We start from the raw sequence: 15,733 nt of genomic DNA, 5'->3' as shown, positions 1-15,733 counted from the left end.
GTGAATTACAGGGCGCGCCTTTACAGCTTATCGCTTATCTAATTGTTAGTGCAACACAGCCTAACCTAGAGAAGAAGGTATTTGTTGCTATCGTCACTTTTGGAAACAAAAAGTATCAAATAGAATAAATAAATATGAAGCCTACTTAGTATGTGACTGTGTTTGACGGATATTCATTGAAAGAGCTCCATGAGATCATTTACGTATCTATAGCCATGCATCTGGTGGTCTAGGTTGTGCTGTGGCTGAGCGGCTAGAATTGTTTTAATACGCCGCCTGTTGCATGCGGCTGAGATGTTTCGCGTACCAAAACGATGGAGACTCTCGCGATTCAACCTCACATCATCAGTCTCAATCACCCTCTTTTACTTCCAATTCTGATTTCTTTTGACCTATACTTGCTGAGAACTATCATCATTTGTGGCCCCACGAACTCACGATGCTGAAGCCGAAAGAGAGATTCTTCGCTCCCAGCGGTAATATTTTTCCGGGGGGCCCGAGCACTTGGCACATCATGGATTGGGACCAACGTCGCCTTGTATCCGTCACTATGGATGAAGAGCTGGAGTCAGAAGATCCAGCAATCGAACACATTCAGAAACATATCGATAATATCGCAGCCGATATCTTTGAGATCTGGGTTTCACCACAAGGTGATTTAGTCTCAACATCCACTGATCAGAAAGACGACAATGCTCGATGCCCATATCACCCTCCTCTGGAAGCGACCGAGCGTCCGGACGGAATTGAGGCGATTTCGAGGTCAGAACTGGAAGAGCTTGACCGACTAGGCCCACTGGTGGATCTTGTGAGATGCCTACGATCCTCGGATCCAGACAAGAAGGTAAGCACCTCCCAGAGACTGGCATGGATATCGAGGGTCTAAAAATAGTCATAGCTCGTGTTCAAGTATTACTTTCTTGACCAGCGCCTATCTTATGTATGGCATGAGATGAATCTTTGGATGCGTTTGCCAAAACATCCACATATCGTGGCCTTCGACAAGATCGTTGTGGATGACATTGAGGGTCGTTGCGTGGGTTTTACAAACGAATACGTTCCTGGAGGGACGCTTGAGGAGAATAAAACTCGGATGTTCAAACTCAAATGGCTGACTCAGTTGGTTGCCGCTGTCGATGAGCTTAATTTGAATCTTGGCATCGCTCACCAAGACATCGCTCCCCGCAACCTTCTTATCGACGAGGAAGCAGATTCCATAAAGATGTTTGACTTTAACTTCTCAGTTCGGATTGGAGAACCTGGCTACGCCGAATCGCGCAATGATATCAAGGGTATCATTTTCACTATTTATGAGATCATCACTCGCGACGAAACACTGCGTGCTGTCCGGCACGAGAAGCAAAACGTTCTGGAAATTGAACAGAAGGAATGGGTCCAGCACCCAGATGTCCGACTTGACCACCCGGTCTCGGAGTTTCGTAAGGTCCTCAGAGAGTGGTCTGAGAAGCGTCGCAGAGGCAAACAGATCACTACCTACACAGAAGCGCCCAACTTCATCGACTGGCCTGATATTCCTCAACCACCACTTTCCGAAACGTTCGTATACTACGACGGTAAACCTGCTACAAAGCTTTTAATGCTCTGGAGTACGGAGAGAAAAAAGTGGTTAGAACAAGGCAAGACGGTTCTGAACTGGCAACGGCCACCGCATTGCAAGCTGAAACCAGGTGACAGAATTCTGGAGACTGGAGAGTTTATTACGCGGGGCTAATATTTGGTATTTATGTACGGCAAGAAAGGTAGCGTGAACGGCCCTTAGACAATGTAGGTTGATTTTTCAGTGTCCCGAATGACTTTGAAAGGTCCAGCGGCCCCCGACAGTAGGGCCCAATTGATGGGAAGAGCTTACCAAACATACCGAAGCATCCCCGTGGCCTGAACTTTCAGTCAAAAAATACTTCATAAAACAGTCAAATCGGAACGTTACCGATATTTTGGTGATGTTATTCGGAAATTACCCCGCATGGAAACTTCCGATGCCTTTGTAAGTGCCGTTGACCTTTCGAAACCACCAACCATGTATCACGCGGGGTAGAATGTGTTAAAAAGCAGTGGATCGACCGCTGATTTAGGTGTATTACTGTGTATCAGATAACATTAACTTCTTCTGATAAGTGTGCAGAATGATTCTAGATCTCTTCCTTCAGAACCCATGGGCGTATCTGACAGCTGCGCTCGTCGGACTCCTTGTGACAAAGCTCGTGCTCAACAAGTACGGCAATGGATTGAACGGGATCCCCGGGCCAGCTTTAGCGGCTTTCACGGACCTCTGGCGCTTTCTCGATGTTTACCGAAGGCGACCAGAGGTGACGCAGATCGCTCTACATGAAAAGTACGGCAGCGCCGTGAGACTCGGACCCAACACAGTATCGATCGCGGATCCAGCTGCTATCCAGACAATATACGCTCATAACTCGGGATATACCAAGTCAGATTTCTAGTAAGTCACCGAGGCGACGAAAAGAGCGATGCGGATTGACAAGTGGTAGCCCGGTGCAGCAGACCATCAACAAGAGCGGCAAGAGACTCATCACGCTCTTCACCTCACAAGATGAAAAGTTCCACTCGCAACTTCGACGATCCGTATCGAATGCTTATGCTATGAGTACCCTCGTTCAGTTCGAGCCATTCGTCGACTCTACGACCACCGAGTTCTTTAAACAGCTTGACCAACGATATGCAAACCAGAACGACGTCCTTGACTTTGGAACATGGCTACAATACTATGCCTTCGACGTCATTGGCGAACTAACATACTCAAAACGGCTCGGATTCGTGGACCATGGAAAAGACGTGGATAACATCATTGGAAATCTTGAATGGTTGCTCAACTATGCAGCACCTGTATGTACGCCAATAACATTGACAAGGTCTACTAATCTGACGGCCATATAGGTTGGACAACTACCGATCCTTGATAGCTTACTCCTCAAGAACCCGCTGAGACTACAGCTCACGAAATGGGGCTTCACCAATTCATCTTCTCCGGTTGCGATATTCGCACGCAACCGAATGCTCGCCCGCGTTGATCCGGAGAAGCTGGGCGACATGAAGTTCGACCAAGACAATGGCCGTCGAGACTTTCTCTCGCGCTTCCTCGAGGCCAACCAGAAAGACCCGGAGTTCATGAACAACGATAGAGTGCTCGCTCTGACCGTAGCAAATATGTTTGCAGGCTCTGACACCACAGCGATTACTTTCCGAGCTATCTTTTATTATCTGATGAAGAACCCCGCTGATATGAAGACTTTGATGGCTGAGCTTGCGGAGGAAGAAAAGGCTGGCCGATTCGCCCGTGAAGATGGTCTTGTCAGTTGGAACGAAGTTCGAGACCTTCCTTTCCTCAACGCTGTTGTTAAAGAAGCTCTTCGATGCCATCCCGCTGCAGGTCTCATGCTAGAGCGTATTGTGCCTGCGCGAGGTCTTGAAGTCGACGGTCATCATATCCCAAGCGGTACAATTGTGGGAGTCAACGCTTGGGTTCTACATCGCAACAAGGATATCTTCGGTCACGATGCAGATCGATGGAGACCGTCGAGATGGATTGAAGCTTCGACTGAGCAAAAGAGACGCATGGAGAACTATATGTTTGCATTCGGTGCAGGCTCGAGGACTTGTATTGGAAAGAATATCAGTTTGCTCGAGATGTACAAGATGGTTCCAGCGTTACTGAGACGATACGAGGTAAGTTTCAATGTCGATTGAAGTTCCATTTACTGAGACATCGGCCTAGCTTGAGTTCCCATCGGCGGATAACACTTGGCATCTGAACAACGGTAAGCTTCTTCCTATCCTAGCTCTTTCGAACATCTGCAAGCACCACCTTATGATACCCCTTCTTGATACTGACTTCAATATAGCATGGTTCGTGAAGCAGAGTAACTTTAATGTCCGGCTCAGGCGAAAGCATAAAATATCATTCCTCCCAGACGAGAGACAGGATTGAACTACTACAGAAGTAGGGAATTGGTCGTTGAATACTATTGAACACAAAGGCATTTGAGAGGATGCTTGTTCGTGATGTTTATCTTTATGATGATGAACAGTAACACCTTATGTCACATACGACCATAGCTCGTAGAAAATACGGGATCCCGTCTGCTCTCCCATAGTCAAGCTGCGAAGCGCTGGATTAGTAGTTGGGTCGGTGACGACCAGCGAATCCCCGGTGTTGTATGTTTTTTTGCAGTTGATCAAGAATATTTTGCTGTATTGGCTCGGTATATCTCGTGGAGATATTACAAGTTTTGACTATCATCGATCAGCAAATGCTCACGATGATAGAGTTCAACTTGGCCCGGAGCAGATACTCCGCATCTGATAAGATAAGAGATGTCAGCTTACGGAGTAGACTTTTCCGATTCGCTTCCTTTCTCCACATTCCCTCACTTAGCAAGTACTACGCCAGAAACAATGTCACCATCAAAGACCCGCGCTCCGCGAGTTGAAACCGACGTCTTACTGGCCATCAAGCCCGAACATTTGGCAAACATTATCAGCCGAGAAAAGAACCATGAGTATCGCAATTATCGTCTAAAAGACGGTGTCCTGCGCCTCTGGCTTTACGAAACTGGCAGTGGAGGCGGTCGCTCATCAAGCACGTATGTGCAGCACACCAACACTACTCTTACCAGAGACCAGAATAATTAGACTAACTAATTATTAGACACATAGCTGTGATCCGGCCAAGTACCCGCCATGAGCCAGGTTCTGTGCCGATCGAGCCTTTTGGTATTGACAATGAAGACTTTAACGCTGGACGAAAGGAGTCCAAGTACGGATATCCGATACTGGAGCTTTATGAACTCATGAACCCAGTTACTCTCAACGAAATGAAGACTAGATAGAGCATGGGTGGTGCACCTATGGGATGGCAGTATGTGGCATCAGATCTCTGGGAGGATAGATGGGGCGAGGATGAGGAGAGACGTGAGAAGGTGAAGAAGTTGTTTTAAAACATAACGTCAGTTGCTGGGCGTTTGGTGTTGATACCATGGAAGTCTATGATAGCTTTACGCTCTGGGAACTTTTAAGACTCATTCTATCCAATTGTTCTGCTTCAGCCATGCTTCGCACATAACCGGCCACTTTGATACAGGCAGCTCCTTCGGACTATCCAGCGCAAACCCGTGAGGCGCATCAGCGAAGATGTGTAACTCGACAGGTGCTCCGCTTTTTGTAAAGGCGTCTGCTAAGCGATATGCGTTGACGACAGGTACAACTGGATCGTTGTTGGAGTACACGATGAAAACCGGCGGCGCAGGAGATCGGAGCTGAACATCTGGCTGTACAACGTCGTACAGTTCTTGTTTTTCCTTTGGTGGAAGAGGAGGTTTGTTCTCAATAATGGTACGGCCCGCTGCATTCGTCGAAATAGGGCCGTAACCCAATATGGCAAACTCGATCTGAGGCATTTCGGGATCTGGTGATGTCCAGACTTGAGGATACTCTGATAGAAGAGCGGCGCCGAGATGACCGCCAGATGAGAGGCCGCAGATGCTAATACCCCTTGGCGCAAGTCCACTCTCAGTCATGATCTTCAGAGCTCTTCTCCCATCATCCAACGGTGCCTGAGCACCTGTTTCGCTGTTAGGGAAGCGATGCACCAGGACGAATGCGTAGAAGCCAAGACTGTTGAGCCATTTTGCGACGGCGACGCCTTCGCGACCGACCATGAGTTGAACATATCCTCCACCTCCGAAGATGAGAATACCGCGGCCGTTTGGGTTTGAAGGGCGATAGCCGAATAAGAAAGGGCGATTCACTTTGGTCACGACGGCGTTGTCACCTGGGGTATCGAGATCGAATGCTCCGTCGAGGGAGTCATTGCCCCATAAAGGCCAAGATTGATCCGAGTCGAGCATAGTGAACTAATTGTAGTTGTACTGGTGCCATAGGAACTAAAGACAAGATCACCTAGAGAAAATGGCGACGGCAAGATATGATGTAGGCTCGTGGGGTTTCGTGTGGAGATGGAGATTGGGCCTCGCGGGAACATCCAACCGAGATGCCGAACATTGGGGGTTGGGGTTTTAGACGATACCCTTCTCTCCACATAGCGATTCCAGGTGCACTCGGCTTGTCGCGTACTTGCCACGCCTCTGTAGTGACTCTGATAATGAATTTGAGATTGTTTTCTTGGTCCGAATATGTTTGGATTACTTGATACACTTTGTAGGCCCGCCTATTATAATACTGACACTAACCCGTTCACCACCATTCCTCGATCCTCTTAGCTTGTAGTCGCATCAAAAGCAAGGAACGTAGAAGCCTTTCCAGCCTCATCCTTATCCTGCGAAATGTTGTTCTGCAACTTCTTGTTCTCCTCCGCCAGCTTATCAGCGACATCCTCACCCTGCGCTTGCTGAGCCTCTAGCTTGAGGATAGTAGCGGTCAACTTCAGGACCTTGTTCTTAATCTTTCCGCGCTGCGAAACAGTTAGCATTATCTCTCTATTGATCTTCAATGGAAATCCTTACCTGAAGAGCATCGGCTGCTTCGCCGGAAGCTGCGTCGATAGCAGGGTTGAAGGCCTCATCCTCAGCATCATTCGCGATCTGGTTGACACTGTTGAGGAAGTCCAAGTCAGACTTTTCAACCGTTGACAGGTCCGTTGGCAGACCGCCAAGCTTCTGCAGAGCTTCTTGCTGGGCGTTGCCTGCGGTGCCACCGCTGATGGAGAGATCGTAATATGTTGTCTGGCTGAAGACAGCGCGCTTGCTGATGGGGCTGGCGATAGCAGTGGCAGCGAAGCCAAGAAGGAAAGAGGTGAACTTCATATTTGCGTTTGAGATTTGATGCACTGAAGGGGACGGATGTTGAACGAGATGGAGGGTGTGAGTGCAGTAGAACAGACCAGCTGTAAGAAGTGAAAGTGAATTGAGTTTGTGATATTAAGACTGAAGATGGAATAAGTGGCAGTGCCGTCGAGTCTTTGTATGCGACAGAAACATCGCAAAAGAGACTCTCATTGGCGCTAAATGAGCATGAGACGTTTCCCACGGAGTATCTTTATGCTTCATTTTCAGGATGAACCTATTCTAGGGTGTAAGCGCCGTGGTAAAACAGTGTATCCTCGTTGGTGATCATACTCGCGCTGCCGAGGAGTAGAACTGAAGACCGGATGAGCGGTGATCCGAAAGTGCCCTAGTTGATATTCACTATAGTTTATCGGTTGGCGGAAACGTCAAATGTTAGATCTGGGCCAATGTCGCAATTCATCCTTGGCGTTACTCCATTTTGGTCAAGGAGCCAGGGGTATCCCTAAGTGTCGCGCATGGTTTCATCGTGCGTCAGATCGCAATTGAGACAATCCACTGCCTCAGGTTCACTCCGTGAGTTCATCCCGAGTATTGAGAAACTTTTAACTCTAAATACGCGCTTTACGAAACTTATATCTATTGCGATGCGCTGCGACTTGCGGAGCGAGTCATGGGTCTTGCTGCTGAAGCTTCGTTTGCAGTTGCATATGATGGCTTCTCACCGACAACTGAGCAACTTACTTCAAGCGGCAACTTAAGTCCTAAAGACAATCTATTTGGGAAGTATGTTACGGTGCACTTGATTGTTGACAGCGGAAGACCGTGTTGTGCGTAGATGGCCTGTTGACGAAGTTCCAAGGACGTATACTCTGCTGCAAGGAGACTTAGAGTAAAGTCGAGAAGCAAAAGCATTTAGCATAAGAGTAATTGAAGAAAATACCTCTAAGAAAAGTGGTATAAAGTGTCGGAGCTTGCAGTATCGGCGCGGACTGGCGATCGGCTTTGCGGACGACTTTTACACGGAAATCCGATGACGCGTGGCTCGGGCTTACGCTCAATCAGCGCAACCGATCCTTCCACTCCACTCCATCCATGTCAGACGCTATAAACAAGCTTAAAAGGTTGAATAATCACTCTATATGATGAAATTTCATTGGGCAGTACGAGTAATATCCCGATGATCGGCATTACGAGGCTGTGTTACACTCATTCTGCGGCCACCTTGGCTATGTTGATGATGATGAATGCTGCGTTGCCGAGAGCCAAGGTCAGCTTTGTCTGCAGGTCGTTGTGCTGAAGGATCATGATTACCAATTGCATGATATAAAATATGAGTATAAATACTTGGAGATGCTAGAGCTTGAAGATTTCTGTAAACCAGAGGACAGGAACATCGATCAACCGACACCATGAAACTTGCATCTTGGAGCATTCTTGCTGGTCTAGCAACTGCCTTTTCAACCAACCCTCCAGATCAATATGAGTACATCATCATTGGATCAGGACCTGGTGGAGGGACTTTGGCGTGAGTATTTACTCTCTGACCAAGCTTTGCTAACAATTCCTTGAGTGCAAACCTCGCGCGTGCCGGTCATTCAGTCTTTCTGATAGAGGCTGGTGGTGATCAGGGCAATACACCACTGCAGCGAATCCCCGCAATGTGAGTGCAACTAGGGCTTCTCAATGTTGACTTGTCTCACAACGTCCAGGGCGGATGTAGTCGCTGAGCATCCAAGCATGTCATGGTCCTTCTACGTAAACCACTACCAAAACGAAACTCAAGCTCGAAGAGACTCCAAATATGCTTACAGACTATCCAACGGAACCCTGTGGTCGGGTATCGACCCCCCTGAGGATGCTGAGCCGTAAGAATCTCCTTTGCTATCAAATTGCCTGCTCTAACTTGATAGGCTCGGTATACTCTATCCTCGAGGTGCAACACTTGGCGGGTCTACTCAACTCAATGCCATGAACTTTGCTTTGCCACCTGATAATGATTGGGATGCCATCGCCGAACTTACTGGGGACGAGTCATGGAAGTCCGACAAAATGAGGGAGCTGTTTATCGATATCGAGAAATGTACTTATGTCCCAGAGGGGACTCCTGGCCATGGGTTTGACGGCTTCATCCAGGTACGTGGTCGGGTGTAAGGCCTACCAATCGCTAACAAGCCGCACAGAGTAACCGGAACAACATCTCTTATATCACTGATCGTCCTGGCGTCGTGCAATCTCTGAAGCGTGCTTTTGAGCAAACTGAAGGGATTCAAGTCGACGATGCCGCCGAAGTTGGTCGACTAATGCAACGAGATATCAACTGCCTGGATAAAGGTCGATACTCGCCTGGAATCTACCAGATTCCCCTCCACGTGGACAGTCTTCGACAGCGAACTGGTGCATGGCGATATCTACACGAGACGATGAATGCTAAAACAGCAAATGGATCTGTTCTGTATCCTTTGACTGTCAGCACCCATTCTCTGGCTACCCGCGTGCTGTTCAAAGACAGCCAAAACGGCAAACCGCAGGCCTTTGGTGTAGAGTATCTCAAGGGCGAAGGGCTGTACTCTGCGGACAAACGCTACGATGAGTCTGAGTCTGGTCGCTTGGTTAACGTCACCGCATCGAGGGAAGTGATCGTGGCTGGCGGTACGTTCAACACGCCCCAGATACTCAAGCTTAGTGGCATCGGCCCTCGGGAAGAGCTTGAGAGTCTTGAAATTCCGGTCGTTATGGATCTCCCTGCAGTAGTAAGTCTTTCGTTTGATGGTCCTAGATACAACTGACAAGGACAGGGCAAATATCTGCAGGACAACTACGAGGGTGGCGTGACAGTCGAAGCTTCTGTGCCGTGGGAGAATAATCCCTTTGAGAACTGTTCCTTTACACTTGAAGCCAATGACACATGCTATCAAGAGTGGAACCAATCTCATACCGGTGCTTACGGCGAAGGAGCAGCTCCGATTTCACTTCTCTATAGATCCAGCGTCAGCGAGACAAACGACACAGATCTGTACCTCTTCGGAGCAGCTGGGACTGTGTTCCGTGGATATTTTCCTGGGTATTCTACTTGGCAGGCCCCTCCAACGTCTTGGTTCTGGTCCATTGTCAAGATGCAGACAGGCAACCAAGCTGGAACTATCACTCTCCGCTCCAAAGACCCCCGACAAGCACCAGAGATCAACTTCAACTACTTCGCTGAGAAGGGGGATCGAGATCTCCAGGCTATCCAGGAAGGCGTAGAGCATACCATGCGTATCTTCAACGCTACCGGTGAACCTTACGCTCCATTCAATATTGTTGAGCCTCGGCCCGGCGTGAGTATTCGGCAGGGTATCATGGATGATGCATTCAGTCACCATGCGACTTCATCTTGTCGCATGGGACCTGCTGGCGATAGGACCTACTGCGTTGACTCGGAATTCAAGGTTAATGGCGTCGATGGACTTAGAGTTGTGGATGCTTCGGTCTTTCCACGTACGCCGGGAGGATTCCCTGCTGCGCCTACGTTTATGATAAGTCAGAAGGCCTTTGGAGTGATCATGGGAAGTATCCGGGGCTAGTATGAGAGGGAGGGGAGGACCTGTGAGTTCCTGGCTCGGATAACCATGTTCATTTTAAGATACATGCATCTTTGGAGGTGCCAAGTGTTCTGTGAGGGGGAGACTCTATCGTGTACTGTAGATCTATGGAGGCCATATTCAAGTTCTTCCCATCGTACAATTCTCTTTCATCCGTTCAATACTTCTTGAACAACTTTTGATACTTGGAAAGTGTCTTCTTGTCTCCCTTCCAAACACTCTTTGCGTCATCCACTGCATCGATATGCTCGCCAATATAGGTAGCGACCATCCCATTTCCATGAGCTGATTTATCAATGAAGACATGCTCATCCGGTTCAACGACGTTGACATAGTAAGGGTGAGAGAGCATATCAATCAAGACATCGGAGGACTCGAAAAGGAACATGGCAATCCCATCAAAGTCTACCAGCTGATTGGACACTGGCTGAGTGGCGCCCGCATCGGTAGGAACAATCTTTCCTGCGACTCGTACCTGATATGGCAGAACGACACACCGGTAAGCAGTTATTCGCCTTTTCGGGGCGAAGTTGTGAGGACATACCTGTTGGTAACGAGCGATACCAAAGTGCGTTGCCAGAGGGATCACCTTCGGAGCATGCTGGGTATCCCAGTACTGCCAGAACTCGTCGAGCGTCATATTGGGATTACGCTTGACGTAAGTGACCATCTGGAGCAGACCAGTGTTTGAAGGAGGACCCTTTGGTGATGCATAGGTGTTGCTGCAAAGGGCGGTGGTAATAAACAAAAGAGAAGCGAGTTGGTTCATTTTGGGCGTCTTGATTAAGTGAGAGGATGATAATGGAGGATACTGCCATGAGACAGCTCTACGGATTTCAGAGGTATTTATTGACGAGAGCAACCAACCGTGAGACGTTACGAGAATGTGACAAGAGAGTCCGGCTGCATTAGATCTGCCTGAACCTTGGCATCTGGTGCAAGATTCCTTCAACCAACAAGATCTGGAAGCAGGCATCGATATGGTTTTCAGCCAGGATGCTCAACTCAGATACCTCCATGCAGAGTCCAGAATATGCAACCCCTGTATAGACTTCTATTGACCTTCCGAAGCGTCAAATATGTCTCATCTAAATGGTTGAGTTGGCCTTGCACGAGCCAACCGCGATTATCCAATCCACTGAAGAATTCTCTTCCGCATTCCAACCTCCAACATTGGCTAGAAAGATCAACCAGCACGGATCCAAGGAACTGTAAATCATGTGAGATCCCTCAGTTGGTCAAACAGATTTGGTCCGCTCCCCTTGCCAAGACATGGCTGACCCGACCCGCCAATTGGAGACGCTATAGACTCCTATTGACACCCATTTCGGGACATATCACCTGGACAAACACTTGAGACATGCAAGTGATAAGGCTTGCACTAGAACAACTATAACCAACGACCTTGACGGACTCCGACAATAGTAGTACGTACATCGGATGTTTCTGGGTGAGGCCCCGGGGACCTTAGCTGATGTATCTCTCTACATGTTAGAAGTAAGGGTGACAGCACTATGGCCAAGGTGAACAAGTTCTGTTGGCCTCGCTGCCCTCATCCGTTGAAACTGTTTGTCCATAGTGGACCTTCCCATCCACTAGCTCAGCAAACTCGCAAGGTGAGGATTTCGGATCTACGCTGAATAGCAATGAACCAACACAAAACGCACTGATCAAATCAACCATCCCTACATATAATCCCAAGACAATTCTTTCCGTAGAAATGGACTCATCATATCTGACATGTCTTCTTATCCAGTTACCAACGGGGTGATCACTTTTCTGCCGCCGCCGGAAGGATACGTCGTCGACTTTGACAATCCTCAGCAGCAAGATGCACTCAAACATTTTCTCATCTTCGGCATCTTCGGGTCTCTGGCCATTCTGTGTCTGTTGCAGAGGCTATATGTAAAGTATTACATAATGCGCGGGTTGAAGATTGACGATGGTATGTGATAGCTCAATCCGAGGGACCTGTAGCTAACCTGGTGGCTTAGTCTTGATCACACTGGCATGGGTATGACATCAAGTGAAAAGTAGAAGGAATACGAGACTAATGTTGTGACCTAAAGATTTTCTCTATTGTCATGCAGTCGGCTCAGATATGTGAGTACACTCCGTCATTGTCTTATGCCTCTGCTAAAGACTGAAGGGTCAATATCTATCGGAGGTCTATGCCATCATGCATGGGAAATGCCCATTGACGTCTTTGAGAAGCATATGCTGGTATGGTCTCCACATGAACGTCTTGCCAATCTTCTTACACGCCATAGAGTTCTTACATCGCCGCTCCAGCGTTCATCATCTGCAACGGTCTGACGAAAAGTTCGCTTCTGACTTTCTACCTTCAAGTGTCCCCGCAGAAATGGTTTAGAAGAGCGATATTTGTGACCATCACTTTCGTTGTTCTATACACCATTATCATCGCCAGTCTACTGCTTTTCGGATGTCAACCAAGAGAGACAGCATGGGATCCCTACTTATTCGCTAGCGGAAAGTGCATTAACTATGCCGTCATGTACATAATCATCGCTGTCGCCAACATCATCTCAGATATAGTTCTCTTCGCCATTCCTATGCCGATGATTATTCGCTTGAAGATGCCGCTGGGACAGAAAATTGGCCTGGGTATTATGCTCGGCATTGCTACCATGTAAGTTCACTTCGACACGGCACTATCGGCGACTAACAGCAGCAGAACTGTCACGACGTCTATTATCCGCATGATCTACTTACCCTCACTCTTGGGAGCATTAGATATCCCATGGATCGCAGCCCCGGCAAATGTCTGGTCATTCGTGGAAGTCAACCTCTTCATTATATGTGGCTGCATGCCGACATTTCGCAAGTTCTTCAAACGCTTCGCACCGAAATGGATGGGCTCTTCAAGCGACTCAGGCAGTTCAGAGCCACCTTCAAACGATTCGCTGCATAAAGTACAGAGGAAGAAGCATACAGGCTACTCTCAGTTTGACACATGTGGTTCTTTGGAACTGGCGACCTACCCCGACACCGTGAGCCGAACAACCCAAATTACGGCAGGGAGTATTTGCAGTGGAGTGATGGGAAACAGGTTGGATAATGCGAGCGAAGAAGCAATATTGCAGCCAACCAAGATTGTGTGCACAAAAACGTACAACGTCTCACACGGCGAATAGGAATAAATAGGAATCAATTTGACACCGTTATTTGAACATCATTTTCACAAGCAAACTCTGCACAAGACATGCCGTGCTCCGACTTCGCAACGTTGCTGTGGTGTTGGTCGTGTTGCACAAGCTCCCAAAACAGTGAACAAACACGTCGATCATTAACCGATCCCGATCGGCTACGTCAACGCGACTGTCAAAGCAAGGGCGCATTCTGAGCTTATATCCGTCCAAAAGCCAACCTTTGATCCGCAATCCTTCCGGCTAACCGCAATTGTTCATTCTACTTACTATCAAACAAATCGATTGCGAAGATGTCGTCTTCCTCAGAGACAGCATATGCCATGGAGTCGTTGCAGGAACAGCGGTGCGGAACCGATAGTCCGCCTGATACCGAACGCCAGGAAAATGTGTCTCCGTCACCGACAGATTCACTCCCCCCTACGGACCGCGGCAAAGATGCGTATCTGACTTTGATGTGCTGCACAATGGCACAGCTCCCAATCTGGGGTATCCATCCTCTTCGCCATCACACTTCAAGACTAACAGATCCCAGGCTACTCCGTCTCTTTCGGCATCTTTCAAGAATACTACAGCCGACCCGGAAGTCCCATCAGCACAGCCTCATCCGGAACAATCGCCACCATCGGAGCACTACAGCAAGGTGTAATGTATCTCATGATGCCGTTTGCTTTCCTCGTTCTCACGCGGTATCCGCGCCTGCGTCACCTTTGCGGGCCGCTTGGTCTTGCAGTGACGGTCGCTAGTCTTACTGCATCTGCGTTTGTGAACACTATCGCGGGGCTTATTGCGACACAGGGGGCGCTGTACTCTATTGGCTGTGGGCTTTTGTTTTGCCCGATCTCGCATTACATGAATGAGTGGTTTGTTGAGAGGAAGGGGATGGCGTTGGGGGTTATGTGGGCTGGCAAGTCGGGCACAGGTATGACTCCAAATTATCTGCTCCAAGACCGTATATTGACAGAGTGAAGGTATTGCGATGCCGTTTGTCTTTGATGCTCTTCTTCGCCGGGTCGGTCTCAAGGCGACTCTCTTGGCCTGGGCGGGTGCATCAGCCGCAATGACTCTCCCGACTCTCGTTTTCATCAAACCACGGATCCCATTGCACACTCAGGCCCAGGTTCAACCGCTATCATTCCGCTTCCTCCGCCATACATCTTTCTGGATGATGCAAGCCAGTGTGATCATACAATCACTGGGATATCTCATGCCAAGCACGTACCTAGCCAGCTACGCATCAACGATCGGTCTACCCAGCATAACCGGTCCTATCTTGCTTGCGCTGTTCTCTGTAGCATCAGTCCCTGGCGGTATCGTGCACGGCATGTTGGGTGACAAATTCTCAGCAACAAAAGCCGTAACAATCGCATCCATAGGAAGCGCCCTGCCAATTTGGCTTCTCTGGGGCTTGTCGCTCGACCTAGCAAACTTGGTAGTGTTTGTAATTGTCTACGGCTTCTTTGCCGGCGGGTTCAGCTCAACGTGGTCAAACATGTCGACCGACATCCAAAAAGACGACTCCGCCGCTGATTCAGCTCTCATTTTCGGCATGCTCATGGGCGGACGAGGTATCGGCTTTGTCACGGCCGGGCCATTGAGCGGCGCATTGCTACAGGCAAAAGCACATCTGTCCAACGAGGCACTTGGTTACGCGACGCAATACGGACCCATGATCATCTGCACAGGTGTCACTGCTGTGTTTGGTGCTTGGGCGCCCATGTGGAAGGGCATGCGAGTTGCTCTAGGAACATGCAAAGGTCGCTGAGGTTTCGCGGGCAATGTTTCATGCACGTTTGGAATGATGAGCTTGTGCGGGGCGATGAAGATAACTGGGTCAACGGCGTACCTCGGTCAATAAAACATCAATCACGCTGATTGATAACAAGGTTCATCTCAATGAGGGGAAAACGTGGCCTTGGCCCGGACTTAGGCTCGGCTTTAGTGTAATCTTGATACCTTGATGTCATAAGCAATTCGGTTCGGCAGATGGAACGGCAAAGAAGGATTCAGTATAAGCACTTCATAAGAACCCCGATGACACCAAGAACAATATGTAGGCAACTGAATTAATGCGTGTGCGTGTTGCTAAACTCCAAACTCCATTATCTCCTACAAAGTAGACGTCATTAAAGCCCGGAAGTGACTGTTCGCCGGTCTCTGCCCCGCTATCTTGAATTATTAATACTAACGCCCCAATTACAGA

The 15,733-nt window shown here is 48.6% G+C and overlaps 9 protein-coding genes and 1 non-coding gene across 10 annotated transcripts; 7 read left to right on the top strand and 3 right to left on the bottom strand.

Annotated features, from left to right (window-relative positions):
* Nucleotides 1-514: 514 nt before the first annotated feature.
* On the top strand, nt 515-1,732 carry FPRO_13939 (uncharacterized protein; the record flags this gene model as incomplete). Its single annotated transcript, XM_031218910.1, has 2 exons — nt 515-844; nt 899-1,732. The coding sequence occupies 2 exons, from the start codon at nt 515-517 to the stop codon at nt 1,730-1,732; spliced, it is 1,164 nt and encodes a 387-aa protein (XP_031084721.1).
* A 412-nt stretch (nt 1,733-2,144) lies between these two features.
* Nucleotides 2,145-3,967, top strand: FPRO_13938 (uncharacterized protein; the record flags this gene model as incomplete). The annotated part of the gene is made up of 5 exons (XM_031218909.1): nt 2,145-2,461; nt 2,511-2,865; nt 2,917-3,705; nt 3,755-3,797; nt 3,882-3,967. The coding sequence occupies 5 exons, from the start codon at nt 2,145-2,147 to the stop codon at nt 3,965-3,967; spliced, it is 1,590 nt and encodes a 529-aa protein (XP_031084720.1).
* A 118-nt stretch (nt 3,968-4,085) lies between these two features.
* Nucleotides 4,086-4,201, top strand: rrna24. Its single transcript, XR_004093485.1, has one exon. It is a non-coding gene; the product is annotated as a ribosomal RNA (ribosomal RNA).
* Nucleotides 4,202-4,434: 233 nt separating this feature from the next.
* FPRO_13937 (uncharacterized protein) lies at nt 4,435-4,868 on the top strand (the record flags this gene model as incomplete). The annotated part of the gene is made up of 2 exons (XM_031218908.1): nt 4,435-4,622; nt 4,688-4,868. 2 exons carry the CDS (start codon nt 4,435-4,437, stop codon nt 4,866-4,868), a joined length of 369 nt encoding a protein of 122 aa, XP_031084719.1.
* A 189-nt stretch (nt 4,869-5,057) lies between these two features.
* On the bottom strand, nt 5,058-5,885 carry FPRO_13936 (uncharacterized protein; the record flags this gene model as incomplete). The annotated part of the gene is made up of 1 exon (XM_031218907.1): nt 5,058-5,885. The coding sequence occupies one exon, from the start codon at nt 5,883-5,885 to the stop codon at nt 5,058-5,060; it is 828 nt and encodes a 275-aa protein (XP_031084718.1).
* A 368-nt stretch (nt 5,886-6,253) lies between these two features.
* FPRO_13935 (uncharacterized protein) lies at nt 6,254-6,800 on the bottom strand (the record flags this gene model as incomplete). The annotated part of the gene is made up of 2 exons (XM_031218906.1): nt 6,254-6,448; nt 6,501-6,800. The coding sequence occupies 2 exons, from the start codon at nt 6,798-6,800 to the stop codon at nt 6,254-6,256; spliced, it is 495 nt and encodes a 164-aa protein (XP_031084717.1).
* Nucleotides 6,801-8,191: 1,391 nt separating this feature from the next.
* On the top strand, nt 8,192-10,345 carry FPRO_13934 (uncharacterized protein; the record flags this gene model as incomplete). The annotated part of the gene is made up of 6 exons (XM_031218905.1): nt 8,192-8,307; nt 8,353-8,442; nt 8,492-8,647; nt 8,693-8,915; nt 8,963-9,532; nt 9,578-10,345. The coding sequence occupies 6 exons, from the start codon at nt 8,192-8,194 to the stop codon at nt 10,343-10,345; spliced, it is 1,923 nt and encodes a 640-aa protein (XP_031084716.1).
* A 175-nt stretch (nt 10,346-10,520) lies between these two features.
* Nucleotides 10,521-11,132, bottom strand: FPRO_13933 (uncharacterized protein; the record flags this gene model as incomplete). Its single annotated transcript, XM_031218902.1, has 2 exons — nt 10,521-10,838; nt 10,908-11,132. 2 exons carry the CDS (start codon nt 11,130-11,132, stop codon nt 10,521-10,523), a joined length of 543 nt encoding a protein of 180 aa, XP_031084715.1.
* A 971-nt stretch (nt 11,133-12,103) lies between these two features.
* Nucleotides 12,104-13,518, top strand: FPRO_13932 (uncharacterized protein; the record flags this gene model as incomplete). Its single annotated transcript, XM_031218901.1, has 6 exons — nt 12,104-12,308; nt 12,358-12,377; nt 12,433-12,466; nt 12,513-12,586; nt 12,634-13,013; nt 13,059-13,518. The coding sequence occupies 6 exons, from the start codon at nt 12,104-12,106 to the stop codon at nt 13,516-13,518; spliced, it is 1,173 nt and encodes a 390-aa protein (XP_031084714.1).
* A 305-nt stretch (nt 13,519-13,823) lies between these two features.
* FPRO_13931 (uncharacterized protein) lies at nt 13,824-15,295 on the top strand (the record flags this gene model as incomplete). The annotated part of the gene is made up of 3 exons (XM_031218900.1): nt 13,824-14,019; nt 14,066-14,452; nt 14,502-15,295. 3 exons carry the CDS (start codon nt 13,824-13,826, stop codon nt 15,293-15,295), a joined length of 1,377 nt encoding a protein of 458 aa, XP_031084713.1.
* Between the last annotated feature and the right edge of the window lie 438 nt (nt 15,296-15,733).

Source organism: Fusarium proliferatum, assembly GCF_900067095.1.
Source record: "Fusarium proliferatum ET1 genome assembly, contig: FPRO_scaffold008, whole genome shotgun sequence".
Classification (NCBI taxonomy): domain Eukaryota; kingdom Fungi; phylum Ascomycota; class Sordariomycetes; order Hypocreales; family Nectriaceae; genus Fusarium; species Fusarium proliferatum.
The sequence above is the reverse complement of the archived record's forward strand: the minus strand, read 5'-3'. Positions and strand labels throughout refer to the sequence as shown.